The sequence below is a fragment of the Danio rerio genome, chromosome 15, assembly GCF_049306965.1.
Source record: "Danio rerio strain Tuebingen ecotype United States chromosome 15, GRCz12tu, whole genome shotgun sequence".
Lineage (NCBI taxonomy): Eukaryota > Metazoa > Chordata > Actinopteri > Cypriniformes > Danionidae > Danio > Danio rerio.
The window spans coordinates 44,287,501-44,308,389 of NC_133190.1; the positions used below are offsets into that span (position 1 = coordinate 44,287,501).

At 34.5% G+C, this 20,889-nt stretch overlaps 2 protein-coding genes across 2 annotated transcripts in view; one reads left to right on the forward strand and one right to left on the reverse strand.

The window, feature by feature from the left end:
- Positions 1–20,889, reverse strand: part of LOC101884422 (uncharacterized) — a 119,313-nt gene that overhangs the window by 36,656 nt on the left and 61,768 nt on the right. The gene's annotated exons all lie outside the window — the stretch shown is intronic.
- Positions 1–20,889, forward strand: part of clstn2b (calsyntenin 2b) — a 111,649-nt gene that overhangs the window by 29,077 nt on the left and 61,683 nt on the right. The window contains exons 3-5 of the mRNA XM_693062.10: positions 10,140–10,335; positions 18,198–18,406; positions 19,881–20,030. Coding sequence (XP_698154.5) covers positions 10,140–10,335; positions 18,198–18,406; positions 19,881–20,030 — 555 coding nt within the window. The remainder of the gene's footprint in view (positions 1–10,139; positions 10,336–18,197; positions 18,407–19,880; positions 20,031–20,889) is intronic.

The following is a 20,889-nucleotide window of genomic DNA, read 5'->3' on the forward strand; positions in this document are numbered from 1 at the left end:
GCTGAGAAGAAATTATTCATGCATGCAAAAGCAGATGTCTGATTGCATTAGGTTTGGTTTGACACTCAACTAGTCTCGGGTGTGATGTAACAGGTAATGTATCCATAAAACGTAATGCAATATAAAGTTTGATTAATGGTTCTCCGGCAGCCAGCGATGAAGTGTAATTAATTAAGAGGGCGTAATTTATGTTTAAGTGAGATCGGGTTTGTTAAGAGGGTAATTGCTGGCAGGTTACAAAACAACATGCTGAATAATTGATGGCTGTAAAGCTCCAGTGATTCAACAGAGCAGCAGCGCTTCATATGAAACTGTGGACAAGAACAGCCACGGGTTCTCCAAGTCAAAGGTTGTTGAGAATGAGAAATCAAATGCAAGATTCATCATTTTGTTGCTAAGCAATGCTTTGATATGGTTTAATCTTAAATATACTTTAAAGGAATTCATCTTAGAGTAAATTTAAAAAATGCTGGGTTGAACAAAGCCAATATGAATATGAACAAACCCAACAGTGGTTAAAAATGGCATTCAAATTTAATTGAAAAAATTAGGTTTGTCCAACTTTGATCCAATGCTGACAACCTAGTGCACTGTACGGAGTACATACTAATAAATAACAATAGCAGGCATTACATAGACCCAAAGGACAGTCACTATTTATACTGTAATAATAGGATGAATTCAGTTATTAATAATAACTTATTACTTAATATACTTATTAATATATTCAGATATGTACTGATATTTTAAACACCTCTTATCCATTTTAATCCACCAGGGTATGATATTTAAGTTGATATAGTTGTACACCTTTCCAACTTCTCGTTAGCACAAATTTCTAATTAGCCAATCACATGGCAGCAACTCAATGCATTTAGGCATGTTCAAACTGAGCATCAGAATGGGAAAGAAAGGGGATTTAAGGGACTTTAAATGTAGCATGGTTGTTGGTGCCAGATGGGCTGCTCTGAGTATTTCAGAAACTGCTGATCTACCGGGATTTTCATGCACAACCATCTCTAGGGTTTACAGAGAATGGTCTGAAAAAAAGAAAATATCCAGTGAGTGGCAGTTCTGTGGGCACAAATGCCTTGTTGATGCCAGAGGTCAGAGGAAATGGCCAGGCTGGTTCCAGCTGATAGAAAGTCAACAGTAACTCAAATAAGCACTCGTTACAACTGAGGTATGCAGAAGAGCATCTCTAAACACACAACACACCCAACCTTGAGGCGGATGGGCTACAGCAGCAGAAGACCACACCGGGTGTCACTCCTTTCAGCTAAGATCAGGAAACTGAGGCTACAATTCACAAAGGCTCACCAAAATTGGACAATAGAAGACTGGAGAAACGTTGCCTGGTCTGATGAGTCTCCATTTTTGCTGCAACATTCAGATGGTAGGGTCAAAATTTGGTATCAACAACATGAAAGCATGGATCCATCCTGCCTTGTATTAACGGTTCAGGCTGCTGGTAGTGGTGTAATGGTGTGGGGGATACTTTCTCGGCACACTTTGGGCCCATTAGTACTCATTGCGTATTGTGTCAATGCCACAGACTACCTGAGTATTGTTGCTGACCATGTCCATCATTTAATGACCACAGTGTCTTCTGATGGCTACTTTCAGCAGGATAACGAGCCATGTCATACAGCACAAATCATCTCAGACTGTTTTCTTGAACATGACAATGAGTTCACTGTACTCAAATGGCCTCCACAGTCACCAGGTCTCAATCCAATAGAGCACTTTTGGGATGTGGTGGAATGGGAGATTCACATCTTGGATGTGCAGCCGACAAATCTGCAGTGATGCTATCGGGTCAATATGGACCAAAATCTCTGTTAATGTACAAACAAATCTAAATGACAGAATTTTCTTTTTCAATTTGGAAGAAATGTCAGTAGTAGTATACAGAAGAAGCTAAATATACATTTTATTTAAAAACATAACTAAATAACAATCCAAGTTAACTCACTTAAATCCAGAGAAGCTGACAGTGTCTCATAATCTATATATGAATAACAAATTAATCCTTATAACACTTGTATTAATGTGGTTTATAAAGCAGATGCTGTTCCTTCTGTCAGATCTCACAATGGAGGATCCTCACTTGACGTTTTATTTTCAAACCCAAAGTGACAAGTGCAAGTGACTGAATAGAGAGAAAGAAAGTGAGTGACAGATTGACAGAGTGAAAGAAGCTCCTCATCACGTCAAAGCTCACTAGACACTTTAGTGATGAAGACGACTTCTGAGGGGTCACTGTGAGTGCAGGTGAACACGAGTCCCTCAAGGCCTGTAAACGCTCGTCTGTAAGAGGAACACTGACAGGCCGAGTAAATTATCACCGCTTTACGAGTCTCTATCCTTCGGCGGGCTGTAAACATTGATTAAACACATGTCAGCAAATGAGAGACAGCGCAGGCTGTGGCCGAATAACTCCACCTTCATATTATAGTCAGTTATTCCTCCTTACACACTGTAATGATTTCCTTTGGTCACATTTTATTTTGATGGTCCGTTTGTAGAATTTATGTTACATTACATTCACAATTCTCAATAGATATTAAGTAGACTGTTAGGGTTGGGGTTAGGGTTAGTGTAAGCTGACATGTACTCGCAAAGTTTCTTATAGTCAGTTTAATGTCTGTTGAAGAAGCAGTATCAGCAGATATTAAGCAGTCTACTAATACTCAAATGGATTTTCGGGGCCAATCACCGATTACCAATAACCAAGATCATGATCTACTGATTGCCGATCACTGACGATCACGGAATGGCCAATCAATAAAGTCAATGACTCAATAAAGTGTGCCATTTTTCCCAAATAAGGCAGAGTAACTTAAAATTATTTCAAACAAAGAGGGTTCAGGCAGACCAACACACATCAGATCAGCTTAATGGGATGTAGCCTCTTAATACACCAAGGCCCCGTTTACACTAGTGCAGTGGTTCTCAAACTGCGGTACATGTACCTCTAGTGGTAAGCGGAGGAATCAAATATGTCCTATGTACATGCTACATATATTTCAAAATTTATCAAAAATGATTTATATATGAATATTATGACAAACAGCCTATATTTCTGAGATCCAGGTAATATTTTCAGATGTTGATGAATTGGCTAATATATGTAATACTTTACATTTAAGTACAGGAGTTTTTTTATATTCCATTTAGTCAATGTTGTATGCATTAGTGTTTTAGTATTATTCATACTCAAGTTTTAGTTATGATTATACATAGCACACACTATTTATTATGCTATTTGCTATTATTGATCATTTTTTCAATGTATTATTTTATTCTACATTACTGTATAGAATCTTCTGTGCTATTATAATAATAATAATAATGTGTGATTAATTACTTATAAAACTGTAAGAAAAAATAAGTTTCCACCACTATTTTTGATTTTTGGTAAAGAATATACATTTATTGATAATTCATCTTTTTTCATTCAGTTTTTTTTTTTTTTTTTACTTTTTAAGAATTGTAACCTTCCATTTTTAACTTTTAAAAGCACATTTTAATTTATATGTTGACATTTTTTTGTTTTTGTTTGTTTGTTTGTTTGTTTTTTACATATAAGCACAATAAAGTGTTAATGTTTATTTGACTTTTATTGGACTATTTATGATGTTTAAAGTGGTTGACAATAATAAATAATCTTAACAATAGGAATAAATCTGCCACATTTTTTAACAGCGTTTTACTGTAGCTGCTTTACTGGGCCTACTAGGCTACTGTATTTCAATACTTCTCATTATGGTGGTACATGGAGAGACATTTTTCTATATAATAATAATAATAATAATAATAATAATTTGCTAATTTGAAATACTAATAGTATTTTGTATAATTGATTTTATCTATAAAAAGTTGTCTAACTGTGGATTAAAAAAATAAAATTGCATGCAGACACAACTTTGAGGATTATTTAAACCAGATTATTGACTGATTTAAAGGCAACTGCAGCATGCTCCAAAACTAAAAAGCTCTCCAAACATAAGTGTAAAGTGGTCTCAGATCGAAAAATGGAAATAAATGGAGTGTAAATAAATGCCTGCATCTAAAACTAATAATGCATAGCAAATACAATTTAAATAGTAATTTGCAGTTAAGGTCAAAGGTCACATGTCTATCATTCACTTAGAAGAGGCAAGTAAAATTAGACAGATACTGACTTATACAGACAAAACAACACACTCCGAACCTCTAAACGATGAATAAAAGATCACAAGGTTAAAAAGAGTTTGAATTATTGATTGCAGAAAGCAGCAAGAGAGGTTTAGACCACAAACACTGAATTTTCCTTCAGCTTATTTCAACACTACTCATGTTGCATATTGCTACAACCTACTTTATTATTATTAATTCATGTATTATACTATTAATATAAAAAAACATTTATTCATTTTCCCTCGCTTAGTGCCTTATTTATCAGGGGTCGCTAAAGTGTAATGAACCACCAACTATTCCGGCACATGTTTTTTGCAGCAGATATCCTTCTAGTTGCAACCCTGTACTGGAAAACACCCATACACTCTCAGATTCACACACTCACTTATACACTACGACAAATTTAGTACATCCTATTCACATATGGCGCATGTGTTTGGACTTTGGGGGAAACCGGAGCACCGGGAGGAAACCCACGCCAACACAGGGAGAAGGACTTCACACAGAAATGCCAACTGGCCCAACCAGGTCTCGAACCAGTGCTAACCACTGAGCCATCCTGCCGCCCAACAATAAGATTATTGTTATCATTTCTATTTTTATTATTAATAGACTAGGTTATAACAACATGCAAATAATAATAATAATAATAATAATGTTAAATAATAATAATAATGTGAATTGATTGTAATGTTTTTAAAATTAAATAACAATAATAATAATAATGTTAAATATTATTATTAATAATAATAATAATTAATAATAATAATAATGTGAAATGATTATAATGTTTTAAAATTAAATAATAATAATAATAATAATGTTAAATGTTATTATTAATAATAATAATAATGTTAAATAATAATAATAATAATAATAAAAGGTTAAATATTAATAATAATAATAGTAAAAGTAATAATAATAATGTTAAATAATAATATTAATAATAATAATAATAATAACTATTATTATTATTATTTAACATTATTATTATCATTGTTGTTATTATTTAATATTACTATTATTATTATTATTATTATTAAAACATAATAATTATTTAACATTTTATTATTATTATTATGCATAAAAAAGATTTTTAACAATACTAAATGTAATTTTTTAAAATAAAATAATAAAAATCTAAGATGACATTTTTATTATTATTATTATTTACAAGTATGGGGGGAAATTAAAAGGCCATGACATATCTTTGGATCTTTAAACTATAATTTTGAGTAAAATGTTTATATATATATATATATATATATTTTTTTTTTTTTTACATTTATTGCAGATTTCTAAAACATTATGTTTTTATTTACAGTTGCTCAGAATAACAAATGTTTTAATTATTTAACTTTTTAAAATATTAATGTTTTATCTTATTTTATGGAACAAAAAAAGGCTTTAAATGACAATTTAATTGTGAAAGAAATGTTATTAGAAGATAAAAGATATAAGAATTATGAGGTATTGAAACTATTATGTTTAGAAATGTGTTGAAAAAAAATCTCTCCGTTGAACAGAAATTGGGGGAAATTTTCAGGAGGGCTAATAATTCAGACTTCAACTGTATATATTAACATCAAGATACAGGTATTTTAACCAGGGTCTGGCTATATATAGATACATATATTCGGTCCTGAAGCAGTGGCCCTGTCAAAGTTGAGAGACCCTGGTTTAAAGGATATCCTGATGTTAATGCAATGAGAGAAAAAGTGAGAGAAGAAACAGATTGTCTGGGGAAGAGAAAGATATGAGTTACAATTCTATTGTTCAAGAGCTCTCTCTCTTTCTTTCTCTCTCTCTCTCTCTCTCTCTCTCTCTGAGCTGACAGCTTATTGGAAATACTGGAGAGCATGTCAATCACAGACATACTGAGTGAGTGTGTGTGTGTCTTTTTAGTGGTCCAGCCTTCAGTTCATGCGCTCCATACTTATTTTTCATTCCTTTATAACCAGCTCCGCCACGTTCACCTCTATATCCATATTTATGCATGTAATCAGATCATATTTTTGCCCAGGCCGTGCATGAATATATATATCACAAATATGGAATATTGAGACGTGTTTATACTGAGGTGTCTCTCTTTCCTCTATACAGTAGGGGTTTCTGTGGTTTCCATTCTTTGGCTCTCAGAAAAACTTCATTCATTCCTCTCGTATCACTCCACTGCCTCTAATAACAAAATCATTTCAGCTCAGATCAATGTTTCAAGTGCATTTATTTATTTATTTGGCAAGAACATGGGCGGTTTGCCATCATCATAGCTAAATAATCCCTTTTAAGCTGTCTAATTAAGTTATGTGGTTTTATTTTAGCAGTAATGGCCAGCAAAGAGAAGATATTTTTATTAAAATGTGATCAGATCACAAGTGCTCAGCTGAGATTAATATTAATATGCAGCTCATTTGCATATTCTCTTACATTTTATTTAAGCATTCAGCACATGATTTTATCCAAACAATGTATAATAGAGGATCATAAGCAATTTACATTCATTAAAGATGCATTTAAAATCAGTAATGCACTGAAATAAAAATTCACTACAATGAGAATTCAGGAAAGTGCTATAAACTTTTTAATATGTGTATTCTTTGTAATGGTATAACAATACCTTAAAGGGGACCTATTATGCAAAAGTTACATTTATAAGCAGCTAAAACACAGTTGAGTGCCAAAAGAGTGTGAATGTAACCAGCTGCTTATAGTAAATATTTATACATTTTATTTTTTATAAATCACACTTGATAAAAAGTCTGCAGAAACACTTTGATTGACATTCTCCTTTTGTGCTATAAGAGGGGAAAAGCCCCGCCCACTAGTGACGATCTCTCTTTCATCAGCATAGGGCGTTAGTCTAGTTTTTGAATCTACAACTATGCTGGCACATGAGCATTTGTAGCCCCGCCCTCTTTTGAAAAGAGAATTTGAATATAAAGCGACAGTCACCAAAATGCCACAATTAGGATTAAAGCCTAAAAGGATGTTTCAGAGAGTTATAAAACATTATGTGTGTGGTATTTTGAGCTGAAACCTCACATGCACACTCTAAGGACATCGGAGACTTATTTTACATCTTGTAAAAAGAGGCATGATCGGTCTCCTTTAAATATTTTTATACATTTTACCTAAACACTAAAATTGAAATTTTATGAAAAACAATTTAAATCTAATTTTTATTTAAGAACCAACACCCAAATAACAATGTGCTCCACCGAGCTCAGGCTCCCCTCTCGCTCTGCCAACGGGAGGAAGCCCCGAGCTCAAGGATCCCTTGAGCTCAGGGCTCTCTCCCGGGACAGCATGTCAAACAAGCTTTTTATAGATCATCAGCTAAGTGTGAACTCTTGAAATACAGTACAAGTAAACTGATGTAGGTTGCCAAGAATGATCCACATCCCAGTCTACACAGTCTGCATTACTGGACTGACCTATGACTTAACTATAACGCCTCAAAAAAAAAAAAAACTTTTCAATACATTCATTTTTTTTGGAGTCAATAATCAAAAAATTAAATATCGTTTAGCAGGACAAAAACGTCTGAGAGAGAGAGAAAGAGCTTTGGAACAAAATCTCTGTGTGGACGAAGGGCCAAACAATGCATGTTCAAATGTATCTGGATTAATGCAGATTTAAGCCTAAGTGCAAGAATCCTGCTTGAACGCCCACTAGTTAAACCTAAAAGTCTTTCGCTGCATTTTGATAAAACCAAAGCTAAATAATAATAATGAAAACACACACAGGCTTACTTTTTCCTTTTTTAATGCATGTTTTATGCACTCGGACATGCGCCAAATACGAAGCCAGTGAAACATTTTGAAATATTACTCAACAAAGGGATTGCTGCTGTTTGCTCCATCTCTTTCTCTCTGTTGTTCTGTATATGTGCTGAGAGTGGGATTATTCACAAGATGAAAGAGAGGAGAGATGGAAAAAAAACCTCTTATCTGTGCCAGACAGCAGTGCTTTTTTACACACACACACACACACACACACACACACACACACACACACACACACACACACACACACACACACACACACACACACACACAGTAAAACTACAACTATATTTCACAAACAGTCAGAGTGTTCATCTATGCAAATCTCACTAGCACTAAACTAGTCGGTTTCTGGGTGACTGTGATCATCTTATAATCAATTTTTAAGATTTTGTTGGGTAGGTTTTCAAATAGGATCAGCTACAGGAGAATATTGGATATGAGGCGAGGTTTACAAACATTATTGGTGAAACCCTAATTATTGTTATTATTATTAGGCCTTTATTTATCCAGTAAAGAACCTGAGTGTATCCTGACTGTGATATACAGTGGGTGACAGTTCAATATGACCATTACCGCCGTATGTGACGCTGAGTCAGGACTAATGCCAAGTTCTGATAGTCTGTGTAAGGAAATGCAAGGCAATTATCAAATCCAGGCATGACACTGTATGACAAAGTTTCAGATGACTGTTCTAGAGCCTACTACAAATATCTTAAATAAAACAAATACATTTATAGAAATGGTATATCAGTATATAATATAACTCACCTGGGAAACGGAAGCCACGTGAATGGTTTGTGAGCATAATTAAGTGCACACAGCATGCCATATCATCTGATAATTGTAAGAAATAATTTCAATAGACAACTGACTGCGTGAATCTACATAAAACAACACAAAAATACAATGTATATGCCGAGTTCAGCAGCTAATCAGCCGGAATCAGCTGATATGAAGTGACGTGACCAGCGAGACTTAGCTGTCACTCAAGTGACCACGCCTTTAATTATGCAGACTCAATTTTCTTAACTAAAAAAAGCTGAAACGGTGAGTTATAAAAAAAATATCCACCCCTTCACAGTTGTCATGAAGGGTAATGTCAGTTATATGCACCAAAATAATCTTTTGTACCAGGCTGTAGACATGTTTTCAACAGCTGTAAAAATGGCCAATTTAGCATTGCAGTCAGTGAATATCTGGAGTTCCTGGACCAAAGGCGAGTCGATGAATTGCAGTTTCAGTTGCTTCAGTATTGGCTTCACAAGAGAAAGCAGGATGTTGCCACCTGGTATGAATGTGAGTATGTGTGGGTGTTTCCCAGTACTGGGTTGCAGCTGGAAGGGCATTCACTTTGTAAAACATATTCTGGAATAGTTGTTGGTTCATTCCGCTGTGGCAACCCCTGATAAATAAGGGACTAAGCCAAAGGAAAATAAATGAATATTATAGTCATTCATCAATTTTAGAGATACCAGAAATGCATAAAAGGACATGATCACAACTGTGACCATTCATTCATTCATTCATCCATTCATTCATCCATTTACTCATTCACTCATTCATTCAATCATTCGTTCCTTCGTTCGTTCGTTCATTCGTTCGTTCATTCATTCATTCATTCATTCGTTCATTCATTTATTCGTTCATTCATTCATTCATTTCCCTAGGCTTAGTCCCTTATATATCAGGGGTTGGTATGTACCACCAAGTATTTGAGCATTTGTTTTACGCAGCGGATGCCCTTCCAGCTGCAACCCAGTACTGGGAAACACCCACACACATTCACTAAGGGCAATTTTGTTTACCCAATTCACCTATAGTGCGTGTGTTTGGACTGTGGGGGGAAACCGCAGCACCCGGAGAAAAATCACGCCAAAATGAGGAGAACATGCGAACATCATACAGAAATGCCAGCTGACCCAGCTGGGACTCGAACCAGCAACCTCCTTGCTGTGAGGCATATATGCTAACCACTGAGTGATCATGCCGCCCCAATTGTGACCAGTGAGATTAAATGAGTTAAAACAATAAATCGGATCTCCCTTTAGATCATCTCACTGAGGAGCTTTTTGTGGGATTAAAACAAAAGCAATAATCCAGAGATTACAATCCGAGCGTTTGCTGAAACAACAGTCCTTATCCGTCATCTTCTCTCTTTCTCTTATGTAGGAGAAATCTGTGGTTTCCACGTGCAGGGCCTCAGCGCTCCATTTGAGGCTGTGCTTCTGAACGGGACTTCCGGAGAGGGCCGGCTGCGGGCACGAGGGCCGATCGACTGCGAACGACACCGAGAATTCAGCTTCATCATTCAGGCTCACGACTGTGGCACAGGACCACAGGGCCACGGACAGAAGAGATCGCATAAGTCAGTGTGTGTGTGTGTGTGTGTGTGTGTGTGTGTGTGTGTGTGTGTTTGTGTGTGCGTTGAAAACATAGTGATTCATGTTTGTCAGATGTTTTTAAGCTCTAAAAGGAACACAGTGAACTATTTCGCAAATGAATCATGCTTGACTCACCTTTTTCCTTACTCTCAGGGTTCATCTTAAATTAGTTGTTTGGCTACTCTTAGAAATCCCCTGCACTTACAGTTGGGTAGATGAGGCTTTTATAATATACAGTGGTGTGCAAAAGTGGTGGCCTAAGACTTCTGCAGTACTGTGTGTATGTGTGTATTTGATTCATTTTAGCTTCTTTATTAAAGGGATACACTCAAAAATAAACCCTTTTGCTGTGCTTGCTCAAAGTAAGGCTTTAAGGACAACTAAGGCCCAATCCCAATTCTATTTTGTACCTCTTCTCCTTGGCCCTTGAAACAGAGTGTGAAGGGGAAGGGCTTCAAAATTTACCCATAAGAAATGAGACAGCACTACAACACCTGCACACGTCATCATGATCTCTTGCTTCATGAGATCAGACAATCGCGACTGCTGTAGTTATTCTAGTAGTGTTATTTTTTGGTATTTATCTTCAGTAAATGACTGAAGGCAAATATTATGTCATCATAACGATCTAATGTGGCAATAAGATCGTAACTGTACAGTGTAGTTATTGATACAGTGGCCATATTCATCTATGTAAACACACCAAAACAACATTAACATCATAGCAGACACTGTGAAAAGATCATTCTCAGCCACTAGACTTTTCTGACAGGGTATTTGAATGTCACCGGGTGTCAAAATGTTGTGGGACTGCTATACAGGAGTTATTATTAGGGATTATAGATAGACAAATTTAGAGGTTTTTTCAAAAGCATGATGGTAAAACACGAATGTGGTTACGAATGTATTAAAACATGTGCTTGTCTGTTGTAAAATTTCGTAATAATGACAAAAAAATACTAATCTCCTTACTTCTGGGTGCAGCCATGCTGCTGTTGTAGATGGTGTATTCTGGGAAATTTTCTCACCCCTTGGTTTCGAGTGTGGTCCTGAAAAATCTCATTTTCAAGGGGTTTCTACCACTTCCCCTTAGCCCTACGCCTTCAAACTAAAGAGAATTGGGAAACCCCTACCCTTTCATCTGAAAGTGCAAAATAAACAGGGGGGCTAGTAATTCTGACTTCAACTGTATGTCTCTTTATTTAAACAGGTAAAAGAAAAAACATTGAGATTAAGATTTCATCGACAAGGGTAACCTGTGAGAAAAATGGGCTGTTGTTGTTTGTTATAAAGGATAGAGTGGACTGATTTATTTAGTATGAGCTCAGACATTTTATTTGTTTTCCAAGTGAATCCCATACTGCCTTTATAATATTATATTATAGTCCGTTTTCACGTTTCTGTTGGGTAAAATTAGAAGGCAGTGAATAGGAGAGTACCACAAATTATTATTATTTCTGCATTCTAATGTGCTCAAATGACAAAAAAAAAAAAAAAACACATAAGTGACTTTCAACAAAAGCAAAAATTTGACAGACTGATAACATTGCCAGATGAAATACAATATTACAATAATATTAATTGTAATATTAAAATCAAACAATATTAAATGGATTATAAATATATTAGCACAATATTAAATGTACTTTCCTTTGCATAGACACTGCATTAGAAACACCTCACATAAGTTAACTAGTTTTTGTGTGTGTGTGTGTGTGTGTGTGTGTGTGTGTGTGTGTGTGTGTGTGTGTGTGTGTACGTGTTTTTGTGACATATCAGGACACAAATCTGTATAATGACATGGGTATGACACAGGTATTACAAAAAAGAGGTGAAATATGAGGACATTGGTGACGTCCTCATTTCTCAAAATGCTTATAAATACTACAGAATGAGTTTAATCATGGAGTAAAGCTGCACACAGTCTTCTGTGATGGTTGGGTTTTGGGGTGGGGTTGGGTGAGGGTAATACAATATACAGTTTGGACAGCATAAAATGAATGGAAACCTATGTAATGTCCCCACTTTTCACAAAAACAAACGTGTGTGTGTGTGTGTGTGTGTGTGTGTGTGTGTGTGTGTGTGTGTGTGTGTGTGTTTCAATGCAAAAATAATATAATTCGAAGTATAGCTTTATAAATGTACATACATTTTATTAAATCCAAATATAAAACTTTGAGGCTTTAAGATGCTGATGACCTTTAAACGCATCCTCATCACCATCTTGTGAAAAGGCTCAGATAATAAAATGTTTGTTTTTTTCTCTCCCCAAATATGCTTTCACAGCATTAGCAGTGTGTTTGAGATCATTATCATGCTGAAAAATAAAACCATTACCAACGAGGTGCTTTCTAGAAGAAACAGCATAATGGATTAAAACCTGCCTGTACTTTCAGCATTCACGATTACAACAATTCAGACAATACTGCTAACAGGACTGGCAGAAATGCAGCACAAACCAGTGCACTGTTCCTGTGTGTTTTACTCAAGGCTGCAAGCACTCAATCTTCAACTCTGTCTTTCACATGTCGCAAATGATTCAACAAAAATGTTCTGTATTTTCTGGTTGTAATTTATTGAGGAGAATCAGAAATAACTACTGTATATATGGCCATTATTCCATCACTAAAATAACGAAAGCAATGTTGGCCTAAAACCTTTGCACAGTCTGTATAGATTTAGAGTGTACTCACACCATGTACAGTTGCCTTAAACCGAGCCAAAGCATGCTTGTCCCCCTTCACGTCTCCCCCGGCGGCCCGCACTCACATGACATTCAGGCCTGGGCTCGATTATGTCATCGATGATGCGCTGGTTAACATGTGCTTTCGCTCAGCACAGTGGAGATTTCTCTAGTTATATCGTTTAAGTCATTTGGAATACAGTGACACACGGTCAAATATTTCGCCAAACATATCAGCCACTTTTGACGCTCATAAACAATCATAAAGTCCTCGTGCTGCAGGAATTAGGAGGTTTGCTGAAGGTGTAGCTGTCGTGCAGTGAGGGGTTTGCGTCTTTAATAAACTACGACAGCTTACGTACACTAAACAGTAAGAATGATTAATAAATCCATATGAAACAGTCCCTTAAAAGTCACGTCTCACTTTCAGTTTTAAGCTCAGGCACGATTTGCACTCACACTACAAGCGTACTGCGCCAAATCCCAAGTGAACCGCGCCTGAGCCCGATACAGAGCTCTCACACTTCTCAAACGTTCCGGGAAACCGGCCTGGGCCCGGATAGCATAGTGTGAGTACGCCCTTGTACTACTTTTCAATAGTAACAACTTATTCTAAAAAATGCTGCATTTAGGTGAATAAATAACAGTAATATTGAGTAATATTTTAAGATAAAAAATTACTTATATTCTATTTGAATACAGTTTGAAATATTATTTATTCTTGTCAAACAAAGCTGTATTTTCAGCATCATCTCTCTAGTCTTCAGTTTAACATGATCCTTAAGAAATCTTTTTGATTTGGTGATAAAGCAACATTTCTGAAAATTATAAATATTTGCTGTTATCAGCAGCACAGTGGCTCACTGGTTAGCACTGTCACCTTACACTAAGAAGGTCGCTGGTTCGAGCATTTCTGTGTGGAGTTTGCATGTTCTCCCCACAGTCTGAACATGTGCGATATATTTTAATTGAATAAGCTAAATTGGCAGGTGTGTGTGTTTCACAGTAATGTGTTGCGCTGTAAGGGCATCTGCTGCGTAACACATATGCTGGAATAGTTGGCGGTTCATTCCGCAGTGGTGACCACTTATAAATAAGGGTATAACGCTGTACAGCTGAACTGAAACGAATTAATTAATGAATGATGTTATCTAACATCTATTGACAGTAAAACACTACTGAAACAATTGGGGTACGATTAAAAAAAGACGAATCAAAATGACAGTAAGACTTACAATTATATTTTAAATAAATGTTTAAATAATAATAATAAAAATAATAATAATAATAATAATAAAACATTTTTGTTCATTCAAATATCTTAAACAAAAGTATGTGTGTTTGTGTACGTGTATATAATTTGTCATTTTGCATTGTTTCATAAGTTGTTGAGGAATTCGGCTATTACCATTTTTCATAATCATGTTTACTAAAAACACAAAGTTTGTCCAAAAAGAAGTTTTTAAGCGCTTAAGCAAATGAAAGCAGATTCGACTCTTTTACCTCTTTTACAAGACAACTCTTTTACCTGCAGATATGACATAAAGATGCTTTAATAGATATTTAATTCAAAGAGGAAAGTCTTAAGTCACATTAAAACTAACCAGGTTTGTAATAAAAAAGGAAAACCTTACAGAAGAGCAAGAAGGACCTTCCTCATTACCCCTTTTATCCGGACAGGATTACTATATTCAGCTCTGATCTCTGACACACACACAAACACGTACATGCGCACACACACACAAACGCATAAATATGTGTGTATGCGTGTGTATGTTCTGATTTTTACCGTAATAACACAGATTAGCAGGGGTGTTTGTAATCTCGTCAAGCTGCCCTTTGCGATAGATTGCTCATATTTCACGCTGTGTTTAAAGTGAATGATGTAAGCTGGTTATTTGGTATTTTCAGCTGGTAAAAGTGTGTCAGGCCTGGCCGTGAGGAAACCTTGAGGCACTTTCTTTTTTTTTTTTTTAAATATCTTTCTCTCCCCAAAGACTTTTCTAAGACTTTATAATGACCTGTAAGACAGAGAAATAAGAATTGAGATCTCTTTAGTATGTGCACAGTTTCTCCTGGACACTGATGGAGAATGAGTGGAGACTTCTGGAGAATCTCCTCTAAAGCCAAGGTCACCATTTACTTCAGATTCAGACCACAAATCAGCTGTCATATATTAATATTATTCCAGACACAAGTTTCACAATGATAAAAAGAGACTCTGTGTTCGGTTAATTATGCTAGTTGGGTAATTTCCAGACATATGTGGCAACAGTGTGTGAATATAACCACCTTCTAATGGTAAAAACTTCTAAATCTTTTTATGAACACACTTGATAAAAACTGTCTGCAGACACACTTTGATTGACATTCTCTCTTTGTACGTGTCATCAGAGAGGAAAGTCCCACCCATTAGTGATGTTCTCCCTCAATAGCATAGGAACTGATGTGAAACTTTACATGCACACTCATATATCAGAGACTTATTTTACTTATTATATCTTGTAAAAAGGGGCATGATAGATCCCCTCTGTAGGCTATGGATAAAACTCAAATCATTCAAATTTGAAAGCATTTTGGCTTCCCAGTAAAATATAATGATGATAGAAAAAGTTGTGGTGGGACCTGCCTAAATGATTTCTTAAGATATTAATTAAATGTGTTTTCTGCCACTGTTTGTTTAGCCTGCAATAATGCATTCAGATCAAATTAAATAAAATTTGATTTAACTGTCCAAATGTGAAAAAAAATTGTTTTTACTCTCTGATAGTCAAAGCAAGGAAAAAAAATGTCTATGTTATATATGCATTAAAAAAAAACATTCAGGAAAAAAAGAGTTTTATGTAAATTCGTACCACAAGTCCACATATATGGACATAATTTTTCCTCTAAAAGTATATCATATCAAAAGATGATACTTGGATTTATTCTAATTAGGTTCCGATAAGCCCAAATAGCAAAGAGAAATACAAAATGCATGTTAAAAAAACACCTTGGGCCTTAAGAAGACATAAGATCGTGATCTCAATTCAAATCATGAAAGATAAATGGTAATGATTTCCATATGTTTATTAACTCTTCGAAGCGCTGCATTCAAATCTGTTTTTGATCGAGAAAGATTCAGTTTTTACTGTTTTTCAGTTCGTTACAAACAATTAAATGACAAAGAAGTACTGGAGAACAGTTAATAGTTCAGATATTAACACTGATGTTTATGGTAAAGATTAAAATCACTGTTTAATAGAACTTGACGCTGGTGAATGTTGTAGCAATTACATTGTGTAACCAACAGGTGGCGACAAACAACCATTAAATTAAGTCACTGAATAGGTTTTAAAAAATTATCCACCTATAATGAAACATGACGTTTTATGTGTGAATTGTTGAATCGTTAATTGAAAATAAATTTGATCTGTTGTAAAAAATGTAAGATGTCTATATTTAGCATTATCAGCAACAGTAGCAAAGATTATTTTTGTATTGAATATTTTCCTTTTTTTTCAGCTGGTCTTTCTTGATTAAATTTTTTTCAAAATTACAGGCTCTAATTTATGTTTGTTGAAAATCAATGGTTTTAGCTGTAATATTTTTGTCTAAATGGAAAGCTATTTACATTTGTCTCCTCCCTTTTTTGCTGAAGCAAAAAAATAGTACGATCCCTGACTCAAAAACTGTAGTGTGATTCGAACCGTGAGATTTGTGATCCGTTACAGCAATTTTAATAGTTTAATAAAATAAAATGTAATTTTTTACATTGTCTCAGAACCCCCAGGGAACCACTGACCTAAAATTAGCAACGTGACTAGTAATATAAAATATGGCAATTGTAGACATTTAGCCTTTGATCCTACACTGTAAAAAATGATATGATCAATTAGTCATGGCAGCATATGCTTTAGTTCATTGTAACTTACAATTTAATTATGTTCTAACTTAATTTAAGTTGGGCAAGCTGTTTTTAGTCAGTTTAACATAATCAAAGTTCAATGGACTTGTAAGTAACCTCATAAGGTTAATTAGATTCAGCAACCAGGATTTTTTTTTTACAGTGTAACTGTGTCACTTTAAATTCAAATGAGATTGCTCTCCTTTTCAAAAGAGTATGGAGCTACAAATGCCTGTGTGTCAGCATAGTGGCAGATTCCAAAACAAGACTAACGTCTTATGCTAATGAGGGAGAGATGGTCACTAATAGGTGAGGCTTTCCCCCTCTGATAACATTTATAGAGAGAAATCAATCAATTAAAGTGTTTCTGCAGACTGTTTTTAATCAAGTGTGATTATAAAAATTAAAAAAAAATTTAATTGAATTTGCTTAAAAATAAATTACATATGCACAGAAACACCTCTAACATTGCCTGCAGGGCTGAACTGGGTTTATACCCGCTGAATTTGGAGATTCAGAAGCAAGCTGTTCAGTTCCAGCCTGATCTCACGAGAAAACGTAACTGTTTTACGTTTGGCCAGTTTAGTCGTACGAAATTGTACGATTTTAAAAAGGAGGCGTAGCACCTAACCCTACCCCTGAACCCAACCGTCATTGGGGGATGAGCAAATTGTACTAATTGACTTAGATCATACAAATTCATATGAATTAGCCACTAAATCAAAAAGTTACGAATTGCCGTGAGATTGTGTAGTCAGTTTTGGCTGCACCTGCCAAACATTAATTAATTTTTTATTTAAAATGACTCATACCATGACTTACCAAAAACTTTGCCATGTACTCGGAGAGGATAAATTGACGTCTAATCTAGCTGAAAAAATTGTATACACCCTAAACACCATAAGAATTTGTTAATGTAAATTCATGTATCTTATTTAAATAATCTAGACTTTATTGTATTATTTTTATTATTATTATTATTATTATTATTATTGTATCATTATAATTATTAAATGTATTATCTGCCTTTTCTTTTTCTGTCATTAATTTCGTATTTACTGTATATGTTATTAGTTTGATGATGTTAATATATTGCATTTAAAATGCTTTGGCAATACTGTACTAAATGTCATGCCAATAAAGCAACTTGATACATTTTTATCATTAAAAGCTGGTTATATTCACAGACCATTGTCTGTATATTATCTAATTGTTCATTTAAATCGTCTATGTTTGTGGATTTGTTTTCTGGATAATGTTTTGTTTGTGTTTTTCAGGGCAGCGGTGCGTGTGCAGGTGGGAGATGTGAATGAGTTTTCTCCAGTGTTTGGTCAGCTGGAGTATCACGGCTCAGTGACGGAGGGTAAAGTGTATGACAGTATCCTGCAGGTTCAGGCATCAGATCAGGACTGTTCTCCACAATATAGCCAAATCTGCAACTACCAGATCACCTCGCCGGACACAGCCTTCGCTGTGGATCGCAACGGTCAGCAAACACACACACAAATGCTCACTCACATCTACTGACACGTGCCATATTCATATTTCTGCAGATTTTGAGCTCATTATTGAGTCTATTTATTTACTTGAGTAAACGTGTGTAAACTTATATTTATTCAGTTTTTACATTCATTTCGGTAATATTGTTGACTGAAAATGTTCATACGATTTATTTACGATACACTTTGTAAAGTAATAATTTCTGTCCTATAGTAGATTTATAATATGAGAAGACTTGATTTATTTACAAAATAAGTGGATCTAAGAGGATTTGCATAGTAAACATTAAATAAAAGCACACACCTTTTTATGTCCTATATTAAGACTCCCAAAATCATTCCACAAATTTTTTAGAAAAAAAAACATCCACAGATTCTGTCTGTCCAAGCTTTTATTTGACCTCTAATTCCAGCATTTGAGAATTTCCCAAAGGGTCAAGTCAGGACATCCCACTTATCATTTGAAGAGGGAAGTTCAGCTATATGTGTGGCACAAGATTCTGTGAAATGATCCTCATGTAGTAAACTGTTGGATTAAAACACCGGCATAGGGAGAGTTTTACATGCCAAAATCTACTGCAGAGAGACTGGAGAGTGATGAGATATTAAAATATTGTGGTATTTAGATAAAAATCCTAGAGGATAGTTTAGTACACAAACAGACTTCATTAAACGTACACATAGACATCACAAAAAAACAACTTTATATAAAGTATTAAATACATTTCAGTAGTTTAGTTAAAATCTTGATGGTTCTGTGGGTCTCGTGTATCAAATCTGATCTTTAATGTGTATTTTATATTGGATTTAAGTCAGGTGATTGGCTGGGCCATTCTACAGCTTGATTTTCTTTCTCTGAAAGCATTTGAGAGTTTCCTTGGTTGTGTTTGGGGCTATTGTCTTTCCGAAATGTTTCATCTTCATCATCCTGCTAATGTAGATGTTGGACTGAAGCAGCTCATATTCATTTACAGTGACGAAAGGCAGAGGGTTGCTGAATAACTCCTGAGAGATTTCAGCTGCTGCCTGGGTCTTTCTACACCTCCCTTTCTTCATGTGCTCAATGCTTTTTCTCTCTGTCATTTCATTTTATTACACCTTAACTTCATTTGCAAACTAATTTAATTTTTTTTCCTTTTACATATGGATTTATTTGGTTGTTACCATCATCTGGAGAAAATTTTAAGTCAACAGCTTCTTTAGAAATGTTTTTTGAGAGTAATGGTGATGTGTTCAATTCTTATTTCTGTATATAATAACTTATATTTGATTGTAACTTTAACTTAATTTGATTGTAATGTAATAATGTGCAACTTAGTAAATCTGCTTTTAAACATTAATTATTGCAAAATACAAACTCAAATTGAATTTGTAATCAGTTAGAAGAAAGTCAGTTCTTGTGTATTATGAGTTATGAGTATAACATGCCATATACAAATGAAAAAGTTTTTTTGCGTGCAGGAAACATCAGGAACACTGAGAGTCTGAGCTTTGAGAAGAAATCGCACTATAAGATTCGTGTGACGGCACTGGATTGTGGTCAGAAGAGAGCGATGCAGGAAGCGATCGTGCACATCCATGTGAAGCCCATCTGCAAACCTGGATGGCAGGGTAAGGTTTGGACAGGTTTTTGTCTTAGATGCATATTGCAGAATGATGAAATATTGCTTTATGCAAATCTGGGAGACAAGATGCAGTGCTGCACCAGGGAATAGAATCATATTAACAATATACCAGATACAATGCATTATCTACGACTCATTTATTGTTTTGTTTTTGTTTTTTTTGTGCTGGATTTGCTGTAAAATTATTTGGTTTAAAAGTTTGAAATTATTATGCATTTTTATCTGCATTTTATTAGTATTAACTTTTTTTTTTTAATCTAATATGTTTAGTTATTACAATTTTAGCTTAGTTTAGTTTCAGTCATTTTACTCTGTGTATTTTTCTAAACTAAAATTTTAGTTTAGTTTCTACCTAAAACTTACTTGGTGCTATTTTAAAATGTATCTATATAGTTATATTATTAATAGTTAAAATGGTTTGCAGTTTGTTTGTTTTTTTGTTTTTTTTTTGCTTTTATTTCGATTTTGGGGTTTTTGAGCTTGTCAATTTGTTTTTTTTATTTTATTTTTTTTAGATATTTCTTAAATTTTTATAGTAAAAAAAACATAATAAAAATGTATAAAAATCTGTATTATATTTTATTAAATTATTAGTAATCTTCTTTAGCAATTGTTTTCAACTTAAACCTAATGTTTTTGAGTGCAATTTTAAATTTTCTTCTATAATTTAACCTATTATTTTATGCAATATTATTATTATTAAATGCTACCACTTTTATTTACTTTTTTGGCTGTATAAGCTAAGACTTATAACTATTATATCAAGTATTTCAGATAACTTATATAATTTCAGATCATTTATTTATTCATTCATTTTTTTTCGGCTTAGTCCCTTTGTTAATCTG